Source organism: Pygocentrus nattereri, chromosome 18 (assembly GCF_015220715.1).
Source record: "Pygocentrus nattereri isolate fPygNat1 chromosome 18, fPygNat1.pri, whole genome shotgun sequence".
Lineage (NCBI taxonomy): Eukaryota > Metazoa > Chordata > Actinopteri > Characiformes > Serrasalmidae > Pygocentrus > Pygocentrus nattereri.
In genome coordinates this window covers 32,286,519-32,310,952 of record NC_051228.1, presented here as the reverse complement: position 1 = coordinate 32,310,952, position 24,434 = coordinate 32,286,519, and the positions used below count along the sequence as shown (strand labels likewise).

The following is a 24,434-nucleotide window of genomic DNA, read 5'->3' as shown; positions in this document are numbered from 1 at the left end:
CTCTGCACAATGCCAGCTAATGGGACACAGAGCACTGTGATGCTTTCTTATAGAGACAGAGGAAGGGCTTATATGTTGTTTTTTTGCAGCTTGTCTAGTCCCATGATGTTTTTCTTTACGTGAAGTAACAGTGACCAGACTGGCAGTAGATGTTTTGTGCTTTGATTGCATTTTGTGCTTAATGAAAATGTATCCAGGGCCTGTCTTTTCATGAATGTTGAGAAACTTGAAATTTATTTATGTTAGATCTTATTGATCACTAGTAATGTCGAGTACCGTACCCCTGAACAGTCAACCTCACCACACCACTTTGAGAGTGGAAAGACATGATGAGAGACTAAGCCTCGCCAAGCGACAAGATATTCCATGGTCCAGTATGGGATGGAGGGGTCAAAAAGATAGCAGCAGACATAAAAATAACTACAATTGTTGAGCTACATAACTTTTGTCTGACAACTTTCTTTTATGTAAGGGAGATGGTTTGCTCTCTCATTCTTTTTTAACATGGTCACATATTGACCACAGAAGCTGGCTAATGTTCTGACATTTCATTAAAATCAGAAAGCTCCTAATAGTCCTAGCATATCAGATGTTAGGTTTGCCAGGATCAGAGAGATCTGTTCTCAAAAATATAAATAATTTCTGATGGTAATTATTTAACATAAACAGAACATAAAAAGAACATAAACACCTTTTAGACACACAATTTCTTCCCATATTGTGTGTATCAGTGTGCAGCACTCATGAGCACTCATGTATGAGCATTCTCATGCATTCTTACAATCAGCTCATTCCTATACCAGGCACATAAACAGTACAACTAAGCAACAGTAGTGCTGTAGTAAGTTATTTATTTTTTAATGAAATATTTTTGAGGAGATAGGAAATAAATCATTTGCAGTACCTAAAACTGTATCTTTGACTGTGTCTGACTGTGGTAAGACAACTCAATGCTATGGGTCTGAAAAGATGTTTAGCTGTCAATAAGCCCTCACTGAGAAATGGAAATAGGCAGAACAAATCAAACAAAGAAGCTGTTGGTGTTCTGGAAACATGTGTTCTAAACAACACACAGTCCGCACCAGAGAGAAAACCAGACCTCAACACCACTGAATGTATTTGGGATGACTTGCATAGTGAGAAATAGAAATTGCAACCATCTTCTGAACTTTAGAGGTGTGGAAAAACATCCCTGCAGATTTCTTTGAAAAACTGACCACAAATGTCCCAAAAAGAATAGATTAAACACATTAAATACTGAAAAAGATTTATGTTTGATTGTTAAGTTTTCTGCATAAATTTTTTATTTTTACTTTTTAAATTTTTTTTTTAAGTATGTTTTTTTCCTCGTGCTGAAAATGAATAACTTGCTATTTTTAATGAAAATGAAATAAAGAAGAATGGCGTCTAACTTTGGCACAGTGCTCTAAAACAAAGCTTAAATATATCACTATAACAAAGCTATAAAGTGAAACTGGATGTCTGGCCGTTGTAATTTTACCTGCCTTATGCGAATAAACTGGTCCTGGCTGTAGATGACACATGGGATTCTTGGGGTTCAAACCTGAAACCAGTAGTAGGCCTTAACTCTGCACTGAAAAGTTAAAATAAAATGCCTTTTGTTCAGTGTTAGAATCAGAGGTTGCTGCTCAACATCAGTAACTTTGTGTGTCTGACTAGCCTTAAGGACTGTCTGGTAAGGACAGGGATCTTTTTGATGCGAATGCTTTTAAAATGCTGCCCAGTAGACACATCTGATGGAGTACAGCTAATATTGTCCAATCTGTCCACAGCCTTGTAGCTACAATATATAACAGCATTTAGCTTGCTTAACATTTTAATATATTTGTTAGTATTTAGTTTGTACATCAAAGTTTTATTTAGCTTTGATGCAAAAATCTCACTCTTCATGATGGATGAAAGACGTTCAGTTTAGAAAGCCTTTTCTGAACTTTTACTGCTCTGTAAATACTTCAGGACCGGACAGCTGCTTGCTTCCCTCAGCAACACTTCCATGTTTATCTCAGGCCGTAAAACGAAGCTAAGGTTCAGGGCATGTCAGCAAAAAGCAGCAAATGTGAGAAGAGGAAGGGTGAAAAAAGTCTTTTTGAGGTCATTTAACCTCAGTGGCCAGTGACATCAACACACATGTTAAACTCGCTAGTACGTGAGAAGATGTCAATCACTGGGTTTGCCTCTCAAGTCGGATTTATGGAAGACTTTACGGTTTGCGGTGTACGCTCGCGTCCTCTCATCATCATCGAAGCTGCTTTAATCAGGGCGCCAGTAACGTGTGTGGTCAGTGATGCCAACACACTCAGTGTGTGGTGTGGGTAGGATGGGCTTTGTTATGAGCTTTATTAGTGTGGCAGACATGCGTTCCCACACACATCTGTCATACACTGCCAGATAAAACTTTTGAATGACTTCAGTGAAGATCAAGATGTAATGATTCATTTTTATTTACCTTATTTGATGGAAATAATATCAGTGAAAAAAAAATATTTTGGGGAGAAACTTTTTCAGCTAGTCTAGAAGAACTGACCTATAACTAAATACAAACATTTGAACAACTGTAGTTAAATCACATGTTCTGTTGATTTTTTAATTGAAAATAAGTTAACTTATCCTCTAAAAGAAAGTTTTCTTTAGTGCACAATTTCTATTTATTTACTGAGTTTAACATATAAGGGAAGAAAATAAATAAATGTGTGTGTGGGTGCACGTATAATATTACATAACATTTGCACATATCACATTTTTTACTTGTTTTTCCCCCTGGCTGTGGACAGAATGCAAATGTGCATTGTGCAGAATTGTGTTCTCTGTACTTATAAGAGCAACAGAACTGAGCTTTTGCATTCAACTGTATTTATGCTCCACAGATGTGTTCATTTGTAGTAACTATTGGCAGGTTGAACAGCTTTACAGAATGATGACAAAAGTCACATTCAAAGCAAAGAGAAATCGCTGTGCACTTTGTGTAGAGTTTCTGCAGAGCAGTGCGTTTCTGGAGCTACCGAGCCAAGCTAAGATTTTTTTACCAGTTGGAAACTACCCAGTTTGGAAACAACAATGTTTAATTTACCACAGTGCTAATGTTAGCTCAGTTACACAACAAAGAAAACTACATCTGAACTACATTAGCGGTTTCCAACCAACTGTCAAATTAAATTTAATCAAGCAACTGACATGCGCAAAAAATTCTTCAAATTAAAAAAAAGTAATACCTTTAAGGCTCCAAGCCTGATTTATTCTAAATTTTTTCAGATGGCAAAAATGTATTTAAATGCATTTAAACGTGTGTAACTGACTTCATACACATCAAACGTTCAGATGGTGAAAATGCAACATTATTTCACATATATTTTCGTTTATTTAACTTTTGCAAACTTGAACTCATTCTACCAATCACTGTTGTCTCTGATGTAGAGGCTACAGTCATGTGAGCAAAAAAGCACTCATAAAGCCCTCATAAAGTTTTAACCTCTGAATGTAAAGCAGCAAAACCTTCTGTACTTTTTTCCAAAATGAAAAGTAGCCTACAGTGGAGTTATACATCAGATTAATATATTATTTTATATTCCTGTCTTATAAACCCTCAAATTCAGTTTCTGTTTGGAATTCAATTTCAGATGATATGATAAACACAATGTGACACACAATGCATTTAATATGTAGGATCTTGATGTGAAAAAATCTTTTTAGCTCAGATCTGATCTTTCTAACTTGATGGCTCAAATTCATGTGCATAAGTGAGTCAAATCTGTCATTAATGTAAATGAACATGCATCTTGAAACACTGCTGCCTTCTGTGATGTTTCATGGCTACATCATAGCTTTTATAGAAAAAAGGAAGCTCCTGATTGGTCGCATGTCTTCACACATATTTATTCTTTAAATGTGTTTCCATCAAAAGAAATATCCACCTCAAGAGCTTATAACCATCTAAGTAACTTTTGATGAATTTATTTGATATTTATCTTTCAGTCTTTTTTATTCAAAATGCCAAAATACTCATAAAAGTGTTAGGATGGATGGATCTACATACAATGGTATCAAAAAGTCTGGGCCCACTGGTTAAAATGCTTTTATTATGCATTTAATATCTAATTTCATACATAGTTTTTCATTATAATGATATTATCAACATAAACATTTGAGTAAAAAGTAAAATCTTTGTATGTTTACATGAATTTCAGAATTTTGTAGCATTGTAATGTCCCCCTTTAGCTTTAATGATAGTGTGCACTTGGGCTGGCATGGACGCTGTGTGCAAAAGCCTCCAAGTTCCTAGAAATGTGTTAATCCTATCAGATGGTCAAGATAAAGACCACCCCCAAAATGTGGTTGTGTATAACGTCAGTTTGCTTTGCGCACTCTTTCATCAAAAGTGTTTATTGATGGCAGAAACCATCTTTTTAACTCTTTAACTGACTCTCCAGTGCACTCAATAGCTAAAACACAGCCATTTAACCTGAAACCTCATAACTCTAATGAATGGTTAGAGACCCATGAAGCTGTCCTAATTCAGTTTTAACTGTGCTGATGTCAGAGAAAGTGTTTTCTGGAAGATGAAAGAAGTACTAGAATAAACATGTGGCGTAGGGCATATGGGGTTCTCCTGTGTGTTTGTGAGGAGAAACCTCACTGCTGGACTGGGTGAGGTTAAAGCTAGAGTCTGGATTGATTAAATCAGCTAAGTGTAGTGGAGATGTGGTCCTGGGTGGTGTAATGATACATTTTAAAATGTTGCCATAGGGATTTATACTCTTCAGTGATGCCCCAGCCATCTGTAAGCATGATTAACCTTGCTCTCTCTTGTTTAGCACTGCTAGCCTACATGGGTGTCTGTTAGCAACAGAACTGGCATGTTGAGCTGTCTGACATTGCTTTAGCAATGAAAACATGGATGGTGCTTCATATGCTCGGAAGAAGCCTGTGCTAACCTTTACCCTCCCAGCTCAGTGCCGTCATGTGATGTGGGAGACCTAGCCAGGTGGAATTGGCTACAATTGAATTGGAAGGAAAATACTATTAAAAAAAGCTATCATAGAACAAAACAGTGTAATCACTAATATTACAAATTACTGGCGAATTGCCATATATATGTTTCCTGTTTTGTTATGTTTGAATAATCGGAACTCTAAATGTGTTTTTTCTGTGTGCAGCATGTGACAGTAGCCACTGGGGTCCTCACTGCAGTAACCGCTGTCAGTGTAAAAACGGGGCACTGTGTAACCCCATCACGGGTGCGTGTATCTGCACAACTGGTTATCGTGGCTGGCGCTGTGAGGAGCGCTGTGAGGCAGGTACCTATGGAAACGGCTGCCAGCAGAAATGCTTGTGTCAGAACAACGCCACCTGCCATCATGTCACAGGAGAGTGCACATGCAGCCCTGGATACACTGGAGCGTTGTGAGTTACACTTATACACAAAGACACGCCAGTGTATTTACATACTGTAAATGTTCAGAAGATGCATAATAGCATGTCTGACCCTAAGGAGTCTAGAGTGCCATTTTGTTATGCAATTATATAGGTACATGATTCATTACATAATCATGCTATTAATTACAATTTTATTTGATTCATATTCTACATCATCAAGCTGAAGTCAAGAAAAAATGTAAAGGATGTTTTTTTATCCCACAAAACAAGAAAGTAGAACTTTTTTATCAAATTCAAGTCATAATAAAATATCTCCTCTACTTCTTCTATACAAAAATGTGGTGTTGATTTCAAAGTTTACAATCAGCAGTTTGACAGAATTTCTATAATTCTTTCAATGAGCTACATGTGAGGTATAATTATTAACTAATTATGCTTTATTTTTGTTAATGCCAGCAATAACTGTGACATCAAAGAGGTTGATTTGTGCACAGAACTTTGGGTTTATAAAGGACCCTTATGTCCTGACTTGTTCTCATTATACCCCTGTTGTTCTCTCCTGCAGTTGTGAGGATCTGTGTCCTCCAGGCAAACATGGGCAACAGTGTGAGGAGCGCTGCCCCTGTCAGAATGGTGGAGTGTGTCACCATGTGACTGGAGAGTGCTCCTGTCCTGCTGGCTGGATGGTAATTATACAGTTTGTACTTCTACCAGCCAAGATCTTAACCTTTAGGTAATCTCACCACACATTTTTAACCTCTATTTATAAGGGAGAGGTATAACTTAATCAGTAAGTAGTAAGTTTCTCTACAATGCACTATTTCACATCAAACCACTCTGAATGACTGTTTTTTCCAGAAATCAGTGTAATTCCCCTTTAAGTGATCTCAAAATCTTAAATGAATCTTATGAGGGTTACCTAAAAAATTAGTCAAAAGTACATTGCATAGCTAGAAAATTGGGGCAGTTAACTGAAGCGTACATTTTGATCATATTGTTAATGCCAAGCATGTCCTGATTAACCATCGTCATCACTATTAAGTGTTAAATCATATTTAGAACAGGCTGATACGTGGCTTGTGTGTGTGTGTAGGGAACAGTTTGTGGTCAGCCCTGTCCTCAGGGTCGCTTTGGTAGGAACTGCTCTCAGGAGTGTCAGTGTCACAATGGAGGAACCTGCTCCTCGTCTACTGGAGAATGCTGCTGCAGCCCAGGATACACTGGAGAAAGGTGAGACACTAGTAAGAGTATGCATGCATCTTTTCTCATAAATTCAGTGCGAAGGATAGAACGAAAGAGAGAAACATGGCGAAAGGCTGTGTCTGAAGTGATTATATTTGCTTTTAAATAGAATGTTAGGTGAACTGAAATGCCAGTCTGGAGCTTGGTGTAAAATTCTGCTAGGGCAATATTATTATCTTACTGTTATTTTAATGTTTTATTATATTACCACATCAAGTTAGAAAAATCTGATCTGAGCTAAAAGGATTTTTTCACATCAAGATTGTACAGATTAAGTACATTGTGTGTCATATCACACTGTGTTTATCATATCATCTAAAACTGAATTCCAAACTGAAACTGAATTTGATGGTTTGTAAGACAGCAATATAAAATTATATTTTGGGTAAAAAAAATAGGTAAACAAGTGAATTAAATTCAATAGTAATTTTACATCCAAATGAAAACTTTCTTTTCTTGAACCACAAACGTGGGAACATTCTCCCTTAAGCTTTTTGACAAAACATGCTTTATTTGACTTTAAGGTAATGTTTGCTGCATTCAAGGGCTGAATTGATTGTCGGAGGATAGTAACAGTATTTGCTGGTCAGTGATAATTGGTATAGATGAGTGCATGTGGACTAGGTCAGAGACAATAAGTTAGGGGTTTGTATGGGCACAGGATCTATAGCAAAATGACCCACATCAAGGTCACATTATAATTAAGCTGGGAAGTCAACTGTTGTTAATAGGCTCTGTAAGCACGTGTAAACATGTACAGTGTTACTATGGGAGGATTATCAGTGAATAACTCCACTGTAATTAGTATGTCAAATCATATTCTAGGGTCATATTGTAGTATTCAAACTGCTTAGCACAACAAATGCATATAGGGATATAAGCAACAGTTTCTGTCAGTTTTTGTTAATTTTTTGTCATTTTTGTTCATGCACTGCATCGTAGCATCTAAATTCTCACAGCTCTTTTAGGTCACCAAAAATGGCTCAAAACAGGAGGAAAAGGTAAAATGAGGAATGAAAGAAGAACAGAGGTGAGGAAAACAGAAGAGAAAAGAGAGAAAAAAGTAAAGCAAAGAAAAAGAAATGACAAATACAGAGAAGAAAAAAATGAAAATAAAAGAGACAAGAAAAGAGGAGAGGAACATAAAAGGAGAAAAGGATATGAGAGATGAAGGTGAAAAGAAGAGAGGAAAACAAAACAGGAAAGAGTAAGGGAGATGTAAAGAAAAGGGAAGGAGATGGAGGAGTGGAACAAAGAAAAGTAGGCAGAAAGAATCAAGAAAAGTGGAGAAGAAAAAAGGAGAAGAGAAGCAGGGAGAAGAGAGGGAAGCAGAGGGAAAAAAGGACAAGAGAAGGCAAGAGAATCTAACCTAATCTAAGGAGAGGGAAGAGAGCAGAAGAGAAGGCAGGAGAAGAGAGGAGAGTAAAAGCAAAGAGAGAAAAAGAGAAAAGAAGAAAGGAGAGGGAAAGGAAAGGGGGGGGGTGGGGGGGGGGGGGTGAAAAAAAAAAGTCTACATGACACCCAGGTTGTTGTCCTACGTCTTCTCTGACCCAGGAAGGCTGATTTTAAGGTTAGGATTACGATTAAGTTTTAAAAATTCTTTTTATAAATAAGTCATTTTAAAACACATAACAGATATACTGCATGTATGGACCCATCGTCCTAACAGGGTATAAAAACTTCAAGTTGATGTTTGTTTATCTGCACGTCTCTTATTAAAGCAACTTCCATTTTATGCCATATCATAGAGGCATTGATTTATATTACTAGTGGTTAGATAAAACAGTAATATTTGTCATGATGTTTCATAGGACTAGGTGGCAGATCAGTGAGCACTGATGTGTTCTGAATGTCACCAGGCCCCACCCTGTCCAAAAAGTCTTTTTTTGTCCTGAGGCAAACTTCTCAGACAGTCCATGGTTTGTGCTCTAAAATGACCTCAGCACAAAGGGAAGCATAGCATGGCTAAAATGTGTGTGAATGAATGAACGAGTGGCTGATGTGGTGGAGTTTTGAAAGAACACACGGCAGTAGGTCAGGGGGATGGCGCCACAGTGCCAGAAACAGCTGCGGCCAGAGCCTGCGCTCAGGAAGTGAAGTGGGCAGAGAAGAAGCACAGAGAAAATAGAGCTGTTTCTCTAATGAAGATGAGGATAAGACATGTTGGAATTGAATTTGTGCATTGATGATTGATTATCGCTTTGTCTGAAGTGATATTGAACATGAAGTGATAACAACATGCCTTTTTTGTTATTAGTGTTTCAACACAGTTTGTTTCAGGATGTAGGCAAGTAAATCAAGTATTCAGGTTGCATAATAAAAACACACCATTATGTTAAAGAGGAAATTTATATGGAATTTTCCGAAATAGTCAGTCATTGAGAACAAATTCATACAGAGGAGTTTGAGGTGAAATGGTTGACTATAAAGAAACTTGTTAACCCTAATTTCTTTACACTGGTGGTGATAGGAACCAGGGGTTGTGATATGTACAATGCAAATCTCACCATTTTATTTACTATCCAAGACAGTGCACCTACGTGTGTCTTCTGAGTTTTTATATATAATTTTCATAGTGATTAATCTTCCATATACCTCTATACCATGAAAGTTATTTTAAAAAAACATTTAGGCCCAAATTTTATCTTAAAACTGCTGTAAAACATTGGCTCAGATATCAGGCAGTATATAACCATTTTATTTGATGTAGCTTTAAGCAGTTTTGAAAACGCATTGGAGTTTAAACACCATAACAAAAAGTGTAAACACCCTACTTGTGCTAAATTTCTCTGTTTGTGTCAGAAGTTATACAATATCAATTATATGTCATGTAATATAAACCATCAACTAATTAACTTACCTGTCTTACCTGACTGTTTTGATTAGGTGCAGTAAGAACTTTTAAACAGCTTGCAAATGCACATAAATCAACAGCAATGAATTATACGTAATGTGCTCTGTGCCAGTGTTTCCTGCCCCTGGACCTTTTACAGTGTAAAGAGTTTTTGTAGAGGTTTGTGTAGGTAGCATCACTTAGGGCACAGTGGTTATTGGGGTCAGGCTGAGTTGATTGGGAGCAGAGATTGGGGCCTATATTAGAAATGAGCCTGAGACTGGGTAACATAGCCCAGTACCCATAATTACCAGTATCAGAGCACATGCACTATATACTTAAGCAGGCCAGGAAGCGACAGGAATAGCACCACAAGTGCATTTTTATGAGTTAATAAGAGCTTTGGCTGAGCCAGACGTCACAGAGGGCTTCTGGCCAACTCTAGCAGGCCCCAGCCCACCACACCCTATGGGTTTGAAAATAATCAGCTCAGCCTCAAAGAGTGGCATATGCGTATAAGAGAGATAGAGAGAGAGAGAGAGAGAGAAGGAAAAAAGAAGGAGAGAGTAACTGTGAAAATCTATGTCTTATCACATTGTCATTGCTGGGACAAAATATTGTCTTACAGAAGATATTCCAAAAATATTCTTAGAATTTATGTTAATGGAAAAAGTTTTCTTTTAACTTTGTAGGATTTCTGTCGGTCCATTCATCATTCATATTTTTTTTCACATATATAAGAGCAACTGACATGTTCATGCGAAGTTTGGTCATGATTAGTATCCTGTTGTATGCAGAAGTCTGAACACCCCTAATGAAATTACACATTTTGCTTGTTGTGAGACTAATTTAACAAATCCTCTACAGGGAACAAACAATGGCACTATATATATATATATATATATATATATATATATATATATATATAAATCGTCTGCACAGGCCTTTCCCCCCAATATATTTAATTCAACTAATAAACAGTAATTTTGTGTTACGATGTGTACAAGATAACAATTTTGTTATCTTGAGATAACAAAATAAATTACTCGTTTTCTCAAGATTACAATTAAGATAAGTACCTTGCTATTTCAAGATAATTAACTCGTTATCTCAAAATACCAATCCAAAAAAATATAATTACCTCATGGCCTCTGTGGACTTCCATAGAAGTGAGTTCTCTGTAGAGGATGTGTTAACTTATTTTCACTTAGAAAATCATCAAAGTGTGTAATTTGCATACAACTGTGGGTGAGAGAACAGAGTAACAGAGAGAGAGAGGTCAGGGAGGTAAGAGAGAAAGAGATTGAGAAAATATATGAGATAATGAGGGGGCCCATAAAAAGTACAGACTTGTCTATCAGAGAGAGAAAATGAATATGTTCTGTTTTGATGTCAGAAATGTGTTTTCTGCAGAAGAACATCTGTGCTCTCCTCAAGCCATTAACAGAAAGCCTATACTGTTACGCAGCACGTCCAAGACTTCACTCTGATGAATGTTGTCCTGTAGGGGATGTTCTACAGAATGTTGAGATATGTGGGATTCAGTGTGGGACTCAAAGACAGGGGAAAAACATTGTACTGTTGGACAACTTCCATATGTTGCCACACAACTGTGTCTGTTTGAGGGGGTGTGGGGCCGTTCTACAGAGCAGAGCTTTGGGAACAGCTTAGCCAGAGCCCATCTGCACAGCTAATGGAGAAGATAGCCATGTCCAAATGACACGGCCCGCATTTTTCAGCCCTGACACACTCATTCATCAAACCCAATGTGTCCTCTATCACTAGCCTCGTGGAACGAGTTTGCCCTATCTCTAAAGCTTCATCATCACTAGAGGCAATGCTCATCTGGAGGAGGAAGCTATCAACATGTGAACAGTGATGAGCTCCAGCCCTCACACAGACATCTGACTGTGGCAATTTATCCTCATTCGTTTTGGAATGTTAGAGTCAGTTGCAATTCTGTATGCACCCTCTTTTTCGCCAAAATAAAATTTGGTTGCATTTTTCTTGAACGCTGCTACATAACATTGATATAAGCATGCCATATACATGTTATGGTAGATGTCATATGCTGTCACTGCATTAGACATTATGCAATACAGCTCATGGCATGACATTATACATACAAATCATAATGTTTGTGCCATAGTTATGCCAATGTTATGGATAATGATATGTAAAGTTATCAGGCTATGGTCAAACGTGGAAGTAAAAACATTTGTTTATTCAGTACATTTTTAAAAATAATTCCAAAATAATTAAGTTTTGGTGAAATCTAATGTTTCATGGTGCAGTGAATTGCTACCTAAAGAATCCTAATTAAACCAAATTGTTCTGAGGCCCTAATGATTAGATGACATACATGTTTTTGTTTTTTGGACATGTTCATTTCTGCATTGGTTGGTTTTAAACAGTTGAGGCTAAGACCTGCACAGTAGAACAGATCAGACTGTACTTTTGTCATACCTATAAGTCAAATTCATATGCACACATCTTCAAACAACATGGAATACACACACTCACGCTAGAAATTATAAGGTGTTTCAGGACAGACAGATTTTTGAATGAAAAACATTTCAGGACAGCCACTCAGAACAGAGGTCTTTTCCATATTTCAGTCTTTAAAGCACACTAACAAAAATTTAACTCTAAGGGAATAAAAACAGGTTGGACAGTGGTGATATAAAAATGAATGATGGCTGTTTTTGGTGAATAAACCCACATAAACATTAAAAGTGGAAGAATACAATGCATACATATGGGCCCTTTAACAAGGTACATGATCATTTAAGCCAGTGAGGAGCTGTGACTAATAAAGCTGGGCCTCCAGTTCAGGCCTGATATGTCAAAACTCAAAATTAAAAAAAACAATCACAGTGTAGGAGCTTTGAAGCATGTAATTAAGATTTTGTCTTGTATATTGCAGTTTAACGTGACTTGCATAAACAATCCTGGCACATTGTATGAATTTCCACTCAAGCTATCATTCATGCTCATATCAGTGACATATCTAGGAGTTATGAAAGGCCTAAAATGACATTTTTGCTAAAAATAAATCAGGCTGTCCGAGCCAGAATTTGGGTTCTTGCGACATCTTTTTAGTTTGGTTTAGTTAGTTACCTACTGCAACATCATAATAACATAATGTAAATACATCACATGCATCATAAGCTGGAGACAAACTAACCAGCAGAGCAGCCTTTTGTCATGAAGACAATGAGCATTGCACAGTTCTCAGCTGTTCGTTGTTAGAGCAGGATGAAGGTGTTAAAAGGGTCAGATGCTTTTTCATGGATTACAGGCTCTAACCTCAGGTTAGGCACTGCTGCCTCATTAACTCTGAATGATGGCGCATGCATAGCAGAAAAAAACAATTGAATTCTAATCTGAGCATTTTCATTATGGCCACAGATTAGATATGTTTCTGATCTAGGGCCACATATGAAAGAGGCTCATATCTGATTTGAAAAGATTTGTGTGTCCACGTCACTCTGAAAACGTCAGATCTGTGTCACTTAAAGGCAAAAAATTCATACCATTTCAGTCTGGTAATGTGAACATAGCCTAATTCTTTCATTTGTCGCCTTTTGAGCCATAAACCTCCTACTCTGCATGAAAACAGAGACTAATAATAACTATGTGTATCATGATCAAAGCGATAATAATAAACTTTCCTTGATATCTGCTGGTTGTAATGATTTGTCAGTTTGAATGTTATCAGTTAGGCTGCTAATGCACAGCTTTCTGTGATCCATGTTCCAGAATTAAAGGCATTGCTTTGCTTTCATTGATCACCTGCAGTTATTATCAGCAGCTTATGCCACAGGAACAATATGACCATGTATCAAGAGTCAGATGTATAAAGCAGTCATTGGTGAATAATTCCAGGTCCTCCACTTTTCTCTTGAAATGTTTTACTGTGTTCCTCTGAAATAGATATGCTGCAGGAGAGCGCTTGTTTGCTGTTTTTTGGTGGTGATGTTGTTTGTTAGCTCTAGCAGAGGTGGGCCATCATGTGGATCACAAGCGTAGTCCAAGCTAGATTGTCAGTGTGCGCGCATGGAACTATTTTGGGAAAGTACAACTTCAAAATTATCCCTGTATTTGGAGAGCAGCATTCTAATGTCACCTCACCTTCCCTATGCCTCCTAGGAGATCTTTTCAGAAGTTAGAATCATCAGTCAAAGATACAGTTCAATTTCTTCTAACATTAACTAGCAAAAAAAAAAAAACAATACTGCTAAATTGGAAAGACAAAAAAAATATTTCTGTAACACAGTGAACTAATCTTTTAACAGAACACCTAAGTTGTGAACAAGCATCAGCTGCAATCCACAACAAAATAGATGCTTTCAATCAAAAGTTTTCAAACATACTAAAACTTGACATGAGTAGTAGTACCCCAATATTGAAAATGTTTTTTTTTCCCTTTAGATATTCGAGAATGTGTACATATATATATACATTTATACATTTTGTATAATGCAACACACTAGTGTGTGGTGCTGTTCAGGGGCGTGGGATGCTGCGGGGTCCTTAGGGGGCTTCCCCTCCAAACCTGTTTGTCTGCTCTGCCCTACTGCCGTCGAGCTCTGTTGCCTCTTCAGAGAGAGCAAAATCAGTAACTTTAACTGACAAACACAGGACAAAGGAATCCTTTGCGTAGTGGCCCTTTCAATAAGGCTGATGGGCACTTCAAAGGAGTCCTGTACAAAGCATTTTTTTAGTAAGTGGCTCTGATACGATGTTCAGCCTGCGCTGGGAAGCAGGTTCGGGCTGGGAAGGGAGACAGAGGAAGAGTACGGAGGGGACAGAAAACAGTTGGTAGGGGTCCTTTGGGGCGCCCTGGCTCTCCCTCTCTTCTGCACAGCAAAGCAATATTGCTTACTTATTATTGATGTAATAGGCTATTGTATGGTATGCGCAAAGATGTTGAATGTGCGTGTGTATATGTGTATGCATATATCTTACCACTTTATTTACTTTGCATACTGCCTGTCTGCCGTTATTATTATTTATTTATTTATTTATTTAGGCTTGTCTCACTTTATTTGTTTGCCTTACTGTACCGTACTGTCTGTCTGTTATGAGGGGTTATTTTGGTTTCTTTTTCTTTTTGGGTTTTTTTTGGGGTTTTTTTCTTTGTGGTTCTCTTGTCTTAACTTACCCGTCTGTCTCTTGTACTATATACTTGTTGATAAAAAATTAAAAAGGAGACGGTAAAACACATTAATGGCAGATTATGTGGACAGTACAGTGCTGATGTGCTGCTTGAATCACGTTTTTTGGAATAACCTGAGACTCACAATTTTTGGCACACCACAATTCGTTTGCTGTTCACCCGGGTATGGGTGGAGTGTTTATACCTGTCAAAACAGACCAAACTAAAGAAAAGGTTTGATACATCAGCACCAAAGAAGGTAGGTGTCTTGCCTTTTGGAAATCAAAATGTGAATGGTTGGCTCCACTGTCACTTCCAAATTAACTTAAATTTACAGACATGTATTATTTAGTTCCAAGAAGTCATTAGCCCTTTTCCATTTTGGCATCCTTCAGTGGCCTGGTGCTGCAAAAGACTTCTGTATGTGGCTTTTGTACAAAGTTTAACATTGTTCTTCAATGAAGCATCTGCAGCATGAGGTTAGCAGCAGCTCTACAGCAGTAGCAGCACACTTCCCCAATCAGTGCTCTTCAGACTGACAGTAAGGTTGTGTGTGTGTCTCGGCAGGTGTCAGGACGAGTGCCCGGTTGGCAAGTATGGCGTGAGCTGCAGCCAAACCTGTCGCTGTGAGAATGGAGCCAAGTGCTACCACATCAGTGGGGCGTGTCTTTGTGAGCCAGGCTACACAGACGAGCGCTGCGAGACACGCATCTGCCCTGAGGGCATCTACGGCCTCAATTGTGAAAAGAGATGTCCCTGCCACAGCCAAAACACACACAGGTAACGTAGATGGGGTGTTGTACAAACACTCCATTGGCGAAAAGTTGGACTGTCAACATGTGGTGGCGTGTTAGTTTGTGTTGCACTGGTACAAGTGAATCAGTCACCGCAAGGCTGCTGGAGTTTTTAAATACTCACTGTCCACTGTATTACGACTTATTATGACTTGTTGGTCTACCTTGTAGATGTCAGTCAAAGATTATAGTTTGTTTGTTGCTGTGCAGTTTGTGTTGGATGTCCTCTAGTCCTTCATCAGTGGTCACAGGATACAGGTCACAGGACACCATTACCTGGATGTTTTTGGTTGGTGGACGATTCTTAGTTCATCATTTGTTTATGACAACAAATGATTGAACAGTCCATTTTGTCAGTACATGACTAGCAAACACAGCTTTAATTAAAGTTGTTCAGACATAAAATATGTATTTTAGTGATGAAAATTCTTAATGTGTCACAATGATTTTCAGACTTTGAGAAACAATTACTTCAAAACAAGTGGAGGGCTAATGAGGGACAGGGAAACAATGAGGGACAGGGATGCAGTCTCACTTCCTGCTCTAAAATGCCAGAAACAAATTTCAAACATGTAAGCATAAGCTTTAGTTTAGTTTAGTTAGGCTTCCTTATGAAAACCATTTAATCAGATGTGTCCAGGATTTGTATTGGACTGTTTGTGGGTCTGTATGAGTTTGTTTGAGAGAATGAGTGGGAGAGAAAGGGAAGAAAGTGTATAGAAGAGAGTTTGCAGAGTGTGTAGGTGTGAGGGAGTGAGTTTGGTATTTAGTGGCAGTGAGTTGGGGGTGAATTATTTTGTCGAGGGGGGTGAGCGTATGTGTTTATGTGTTTAGAGCCACACACAGTTTCTCATTGTGTTTCTGCCGTGTGGATCAGACAGGCTGCCACAGCTGACAGGCTGCATGTGCTGTGTGTGAGGACAGCTGCCATATTCTGGCTCAATAGAGCTGCTGTTTCAGGTGCAGCCAGCTGCCTCACCAACAGGTACTGGCCCCAGTCAGTCCATAACCACTAACTGAATGATAGCGCTGTGGCAAACACTTAACGAAACCTGACTGCCTGTCAGTGTAAAATGTGTTGCTTTAGAAAACTATTGTAACGTTTCCTTACATGAAATACATCTACATTCAATCTACATTCTGCGTCAAAAAGCCAACATGTCTGATTTTTTTGGTTTTTGTGTCGAAATTTTAAGAAAATATATAAAGGATGTTTTTTTTTCTTTTTACACATTCAAGATTTAATTGAATTCATACATCATAAAATAACTCTTATTTTAAAACACAAATGTTACATTAGTTTAACATTCAACATCAATTTTTCTGCTAGATTAAATGGGCTATGAGACGTACATAAACAAAATGTAAGAGAAGAACTTTATGGGTTACACTGTAAAAAAAGATCTGTTGTTTTGACAAGTAACTGGGCTGCATGAAGTGGGAGTTCAGCTGTATGTTTCAAAATGTTTCATGGTTCGATCATTAGTCAGATCTGTGTGTGTAGAATTATGTATAAGGCAAAATAGCACTCAAAGAAAACATACTTGTTCACATTTGATTAGTAAATATAATGACTGTATTAAGTATTGTAACCCCTGGTACCTATCAGCAGGAAAAAAACCTAGTTGGCTAGTTTCTCTACAAAGCATTATTTTACCTCAGACAGCACTGAATGACTTTATTTACATCTCAAATGTGAATTTAGAAAAATTGGTGGAATTCCCCGTTAAGATATTGATTTGATTTAACTGAACTTCCTGTTAACCTGGTAAGTTGTAAGACGCATAGTATTGTTGTGTTGACTATTTGACTATTAGAGGTTCAATTAATTCAAAATGTTAAGGTAGGCCAGTTACTTAAATTCTCTAAAAATGTCTAAATTAACTTAAAATTTGTACAAGTCAAAATTTTATTTGCTCACTTTAACATCTCTCTCTCTCTCTCTCTCTCTCTCTCTCTCTCTCTCTCTCTCTCTCTCTCTCTCTCAGTTGTCACCCTGTGTCTGGTGAGTGCTTGTGTCAGCCTGGTTGGTCAGGTGTGTACTGTAATGAGACGTGCGCTCCTGGATTCTACGGTGAGGAGTGTCTGCAGGTGTGTGAGTGTCAGAACGGTGCAGACTGCCACAGTGTGACTGGGGAGTGTAACTGCGCACCAGGCTTTAAGGTAAACACACGTTCTGAATTCAGCATCTTCAATAATGTAACGGAAATTTGATTGCAGTGCAGCTTCACTGGCTGCAAACTATTAGTAGGAAGTTTGGAAACTGTAATAAAGTGAAGAAATATTAGATGTGTCCATAAAGGTAACAGAGTGTGGACGATTCCTGAGCTCTAATTGAACATCCTCATAGCCTTAAAAGTGATCAAATCTTAAATAAAAGATTGAATAAAACATCTATTGGTGTCTAGTTGCAATATCTTGATATACATTCATATGTGTTCTTTTATTAAAATAGCTATATTTTATAATGGTAATGCAGTACTGTATGTTACTAATTTTGTCAGTAACATACAGAATAGCATGAAATGAATGCAAGCATGAATAGAATTTCTTGTTTTTTTTATTTTAAAGTTAATAATGTCTTTGTTTGATGAACATAGCTGAAAGAACACAGGTTTGGTTCTTGACATCTCGGTCTACTCCAGCCATTACATGGACTTGTTCAACTGCATCAGCAGCACAGCTCATTTAATTTAATGAAGGATTGATTAGGCACTTATTGAGCGGTAACTGTAAACTCAGGGGTTCCTTGAGAAGAGCTTTGGAGCCTTTTGTTTAACCTCAAAATCCCAAGGCTAATTGTTCAGTAACCACATTGATTACAGTGCAAACTGGTTGTGTTATTCTTAGGTTACAAAAGTGTGTAAGAAAAAACTTTACACGTGCCAGTGGGTCCTGGCCATTTCAGGGCTTAAGGGAACATGCTCGGCACTCATCAAATCACAATATATTGTTATTTATGTCTTTGTATTTATTCGAATGTTTTTTAAACAAATGCTTACTGCCCGGCTAAATTATGTTACTTATCACTTTCCAGTGCCTGGGACTTTTGCACAGTATTTTAAATGAAGCACTTAGTTGTTGTTTTTAGTATTTCATGTCTGAACACATGCACATTTACCAGGTTGTCTGAGAAATGGAAACAGGTAATGGACTCCTGATGAATTGTTTTTTCAGGGTGCCAAGTGCTCCATCCCCTGTCCTGCAGGGACATATGGAGTAAACTGCTCCTCTGTGTGCACTTGTAAGAATGGAGCCATGTGTTCTCCAGTAGACGGGTCCTGCACATGTAAAGCAGGTAATTAAAGATGATTGAATCTGGGAAGTTTTTACATTTTCACTTGGTCATGTCGTCAAACAGCATTGTAAAATGTTTAATTGTAAGTGTTTGACGTAGGATGCCCTTTGTTGCAAACACAATGAAAAGAATAATTTAAACCAAAATATGTTTTCTGTTACTTTCTGATCAGTTAAATAGCTTTTTATGATAGGTTAGTTTGATGCCAGCAGTACTCATCCACATGGACTGGATTAGGCAATGAAAGTGATTTGTTGGTTTATAGCAGATTTTACAGTGGCTGTTAGTTTGAACACTGTTTTTCATGTTGGTCTAATTTTCTTGATATATAGAATCTGAAATAAGAGATATTAGAAAAGACACCATTCTTATTCACCTAGATCCGTGTCCTGTACATGGCAATCATGTTGTGGCTGTCCAGACTTTTCTTTATGCACTTTCGACCCTCAGGCTGGCATGGAGTTCACTGCTCTATTAACTGTCCCAGTGGTACATGGGGACTGGGCTGTAACCTCACCTGCAAGTGCGGAAACGGTGGAGCGTGCAATGCTCTGGATGGCCATTGCACCTGCGCTCCAGGCTGGAGAGGAGAGCGATGTGACCTGCACTGTCAGGTTAGTGCTGTGAAAATTCTCATACACCTGGATTCATACTCTGCATTGAAAAAAGCATTTAAATTGTCTAGATTTAAATCTGTGCACTGCTTCAACATGAATAAAATGCCATCATGAGAAGGATGAGTGATATAGCAAAAGGATAAAGCAAAAGGATGAAGGATATCCAGAAGGATGAGTGATATAACAAGAAAATATAACATTATGGTATTTACAAACAAGGCTGGACAAAATTAGAAATGAGCAGATCAGAGGGACAGTGAAGGTGGAGCAGTTTGGAGATAAAGCCAGAGAGGCCAGGTTGAGATGGTTTGGACATGTGTTGAGGAGGAATAGTGGATATATTGGGCAAAGAATGTTGGAGATGGAGCTGCCGGGCAGAAGGAGAAGAGGTAGACCTCGGAGAAGGTTTATGGATGTAGTGAAGGTGGACATGGAGATGGTTGGTTTGAAAGTAGAGGAGGCAATGGATAGGGCAAGATGGAGGCAGATGATCCGCTGTGGCGACCCCTAAAGGGAGCAGCCGAAAGAAGAAGAAGATGGTATTTACAAACATTTTTATGATGCAAAATTAGTTGTTCTTGAGTTCAATTTCTGATGCAAAGCACCTCATGGATCTAGCCAACTACCCATCTTATTAACTATCTAACTACCCACCCAACTAACTAGCTAACTAACTAACTTGCTCACCTGCTCACTCACATTTAGCTGGCTAAAGGTTCTCCACAAGGGGCTGCTATTAGCATTCCAGCAGTTCTTGGTGCTTCGAAAGAGCAGTACCTTGTAAAACTGCCTCTATATGTACTTGTTTTTTATGTCATGCAAGAAAAACTACAGTATTTAAGAAAAATCAAATAAGTGGTGAAAATAAATGAATAAATAAGTCTGACATTCACTACTCATGGATCACCTACTTGTCTAGACCTTAGACAACTAGCTGATCAATGTTCTAGAAGTAATCCAATATATATTGATCCAATATATATGATATTCAATGATATATTTTGTTACATATCATGATAATATAATAATTTATTATATAATGTTATTGCTACACTTTGCAATTGTGAAATATCTATATATACCTTGATTTATCAGAACACTCACAGAAACTCAAGGAGTGTCTGTGATTGGGAAGGATGCTCACAGCACAAAATAAACAATTTGGTGAGTTTTCTGTTACTTTAGTTAAACAGGTTAGGGGCCCCATTTGCGTAGCTCCCTGCGATGTCAGTATTGCAAAGGCCAGTATGGTAAAACCAGTTAAAATTGTTGTTGTATTGTCTTTCAACAATTGTGTTTATGTAACAGATTTTATTTGTGTGAAACATTTAAATGTATGTTTAAAGCAAGTAAATCCAAAGCTCTAAGTTTTTTAGTGTATGTGTCATGCTCCTAAGTCCTGTGCTTACTAAGTTTTAACAGTGTAATAAATCATAAAACTTTTTTTCATTCAGCTCAATGCCTTTATATGTACAAAGACATGTTTGTTTGAAAACAACTTGTGGGGTTTATATTTACTGCATGCAATAACACATTGAGCATTATTTTGGATCAGCAAAAGTCTCACTTTAGGAGAAACCACATGCTCTGGATGAAACAGCATGGGTTTGATTTGCAGCCTTTCTTAATCACCCAGCAAAGTCACTTTTCTTTTAGAAATCCTTTTTTTCAGAAAGAACTTTGCGGATTAATGCAGTTACTTCAAAATCCTCAAGTCACAAGGTTAAATCGAGCACATTTGTAGAATACTTCAAATTTCTTCAAGCAAACAAAATGCTATGCTTTTTATAATTTTGAATGTACAGTTCAGGACTGAAAACATCTATGTGATATGCAAGGTACAATGAAATTTATGAAGTTAGCGTAAAACTCTAAGACTGCATAGTATGTCTTTATATAATTTGCAGTTTGTTGATCTCATTAGGCTGGTCATATAAAAGAGTCATCGTGTTTCCAGGTATTATGCAGTACTTCTATAGCCAAAATTAGGGAGGGTTCTGAAATTTACTGAGTGGTTTTGTAGTAAAACTTTGTGTATTGTATGATGTGGTTTCTTCAGGATGGTACTTATGGGATGGACTGTCGAGAGCGTTGTGACTGCAGTCATGCCGATGGCTGTCACCCTGCCACTGGGTACTGCCGCTGCCTTGCTGGCTGGACAGGTGAGCTTTCTCAGTGCTATTATCCTGAAAAGGTGACAATGTATCTATTGAAATGTTGTCCTATGAATATTACCTTGGGAATATTTAGCCAACAAAACAAATGTACACAAAAGCAAATTTTGCCTTTACAGAATATTAGACCAGCCAAGGCATATTTAGCTTGCATAGATTTCCACATTACTTAGCATGCTAATTTAACCTTGTACAATATAGCTTCTACTGCTGTTTTTAGCTATGCAGTGTACTTTTGTGCATTTTTTAGATCATAGAGTGTCTTATGTTGCTAGAAACCACATAAGCAAGGCTTATTGAGGTTACTTGAGGGGTCAATTTCATGGAAATCTAATTTAAAAAAACATTTTATTTTAATATTAATAATATTAATATTATTTTAATATTTCAACTATATTGATAGGTGAAAACATATCATTCATTTCCCAGTTCATAGAGACCACATGAAAATTACATAGCAAAAAAAAGCTTTTTTGAATTGTTTAAAAAAATACATTTACATATATCCACCTGTTCAGCCTACAACAGTTTAGCTTTGCTCTTTCATATTGAAGTTATAAGGAGTGTTTCAGCTAAGACACACAATACAGGCTAGAGACAAATAGAGATTGGAAAATAGACAAAAATGAATTATGTGCATAAACAAATGTTAAAAGTAGAGGAAATAATAAAACATGAGAAAAATGTAAGATAGGGGCCCTTTAAGAACTTGCCATAGTTTGAGGCAACTGCATGATGACTTAGGCATGTAGTTTTCATGATGTTTGCTATTAGGATGCTAGCTTTGATTGCTTGTTAGCTAAATTAGCTCCAGTGCAAAAGTGAATAAGCAATATTCAGACAACTTGGTTCTGTTTGATTGATTAGACTTGGGGCAAGAAGAATTGTGTACAAAGTTTTTCTTGATGGCTATAATAGCTGGCAGCAAATGTTATTACGCAAAGAACTTATTTCACACTTCAGAGAAGTAGAAACCTCTTTTTTCGGGTCTCCACTCCTCATCTCCCCTGTTCTCTGCTCCTCTCCCCTCCTCTTCTCTCTGGGATGTTTACTATGCGGCCAGCATACTGATGATTTTGTCCCAACGTGCCGGCCCTATAAATACTCAGCCATTTCTTCAGAGCTACTTAGCCTGAGTTTATCGCCAGCATTCCTCCATCGCCTAGCAACGCACACAGACCCTCAAAGAGGCCTTTGTCCTTAGTCTTGGCAAGGCGCTCCATCACAATGCTGCTTATCGCCACACAGCTTGAGGGGGGACAGACTGAGACATACACAAAACAGAAAGAGATATACAGAAACTCTCCTAAATTATCATATCAGAGTTTGTTGAAGTCTTTGTGGCTGCCAATGCTAAGAAGTGTCCTCATGTGTTAAATGCAGACAGATATGAGCTGCTTCCCTCTGATTGACCCAAACGTCTCCCTAACTGTGCTGCGATAAAGTATACTTGAGGGATACAAGGCACCCCCAGCAGGATTTAATTGGAACAGTCTTCTCCCCTCCTACATGAGCCTTTTGCTCCCAGAGTGTATGTTTCTCTACCTTGTGTAGTTTTTTGTTTTCCTTTTACTCCCTCTTGTCTAGTAGGAGATTTTATTATTCCAATTTCTACAAAATGACAAGTTGTTTTTCTGCCATAACATCTTAAAATGAATGATTGGGAGCCAAACAGAATATACAGTAAAGCTTTCAACAATGACTCGTGTGGACTGTTGGCTGGCCTGAGCTCCATCTGGCTTCAGATTTTGCCTCTGAAGCCAACTCTGTGGCCTAGACCCACTGGAAAATGAATAATCAAGCAAACATGAAATTCATCAAGCTAATAAGCTAATTTATTAGACAAGGTCATAAAGCTGAAGCTATACCGAGAGAGAACCCTGCAATCTACAGACTATACACTGGCCTTCTCTTCTACTATACTTCACCTCTCCACTGTTACCCTCTGCCTCAACATTTATACTTCATGTGTTCAAATAGATTCCAGTAAATATTTAAAATTGTCATGTTTATTAAAGGTGTGAAAGCACATTAAACCCACCCCTTTCTGAACACAGCATCAAAGCAGTGTTGGATATATCCCACAGTTCAATGCAATGTGGACATTCTAACATTTTGTTTGAGAAATATTAGGGAAGGACATTAACATCACGAGTAGGGATGTTTTTTTTTGTAGGACTTTTATGGTAGCAACAAAAAGTCTAGACTATATCAAAAAATTTCATGTCATTCAATACCGAATTTGAAGACGGTCAGCATCTGTGAGCCAATAAACATGCTTGTTTTAAAATCTAAACTGCTGATTGGCTGGCTAAAGTACACTCCATACACATGTTATTAATGTCAACCCTACTGGATTATTCTGTTGTGATCAGTAAACATACCCACTTCCAGCACCTCACACTCTTTTCTGGTTTAAGCCACACCCACTTTCAGTTTGTGACTTAACAGAAGGTAATGAAAAGTATTGTTCAGGAATTGGTACTACAGTCAAAGTATGGGTATTAGTATTGATATTGAAATGCTTTATCAACGCCCAATGTGGGAATGGCAGCAACTGCCTGCACCACAAAGATATGATAAATGATATTATAAAACCCCTGCAGTTTTAACCGCATGCTCACTTTACATCACATATGTGTGAATTTTAGAAAAACTACAAACTGTAAGTGTACTTTTTCTAAAATTAGGCATTAGGCGGGCTCCCGCCCAATGTTTAAAACAATGGCTCATCCAACATTCAAAATGTATGCAATTTTAGCCTTAACCTGAGTTTAATTGATCATCAAAGACATATTTTCCTCATTATGTTTTCTTGGCACTACTAGGCTAATGTAGCCAAAAAGTTATAAAAGCTTATAGGTGCCATTTAACGTTGCGAAAACTAATTGCCTAAATTAGCACACATTTGCTTCAAAGCATGT

At 37.7% G+C, this 24,434-nt stretch overlaps 1 protein-coding gene across 2 annotated transcripts in view; it reads left to right on the top strand.

The window, feature by feature from the left end:
* megf10 (multiple EGF-like-domains 10) overlaps nucleotides 1-24,434 on the top strand; it is an 80,146-nt gene that overhangs the window by 36,263 nt on the left and 19,449 nt on the right. For both annotated transcript variants that reach the window (XM_037547547.1, XM_037547546.1), the window contains exons 6-13: nucleotides 5,172-5,418; nucleotides 5,957-6,077; nucleotides 6,485-6,621; nucleotides 15,195-15,407; nucleotides 17,410-17,584; nucleotides 18,599-18,719; nucleotides 19,170-19,333; nucleotides 21,396-21,498. In XM_037547547.1, coding sequence (XP_037403444.1) covers nucleotides 5,172-5,418; nucleotides 5,957-6,077; nucleotides 6,485-6,621; nucleotides 15,195-15,407; nucleotides 17,410-17,584; nucleotides 18,599-18,719; nucleotides 19,170-19,333; nucleotides 21,396-21,498 — 1,281 coding nt within the window. The remainder of the gene's footprint in view (nucleotides 1-5,171; nucleotides 5,419-5,956; nucleotides 6,078-6,484; nucleotides 6,622-15,194; nucleotides 15,408-17,409; nucleotides 17,585-18,598; nucleotides 18,720-19,169; nucleotides 19,334-21,395; nucleotides 21,499-24,434) is intronic.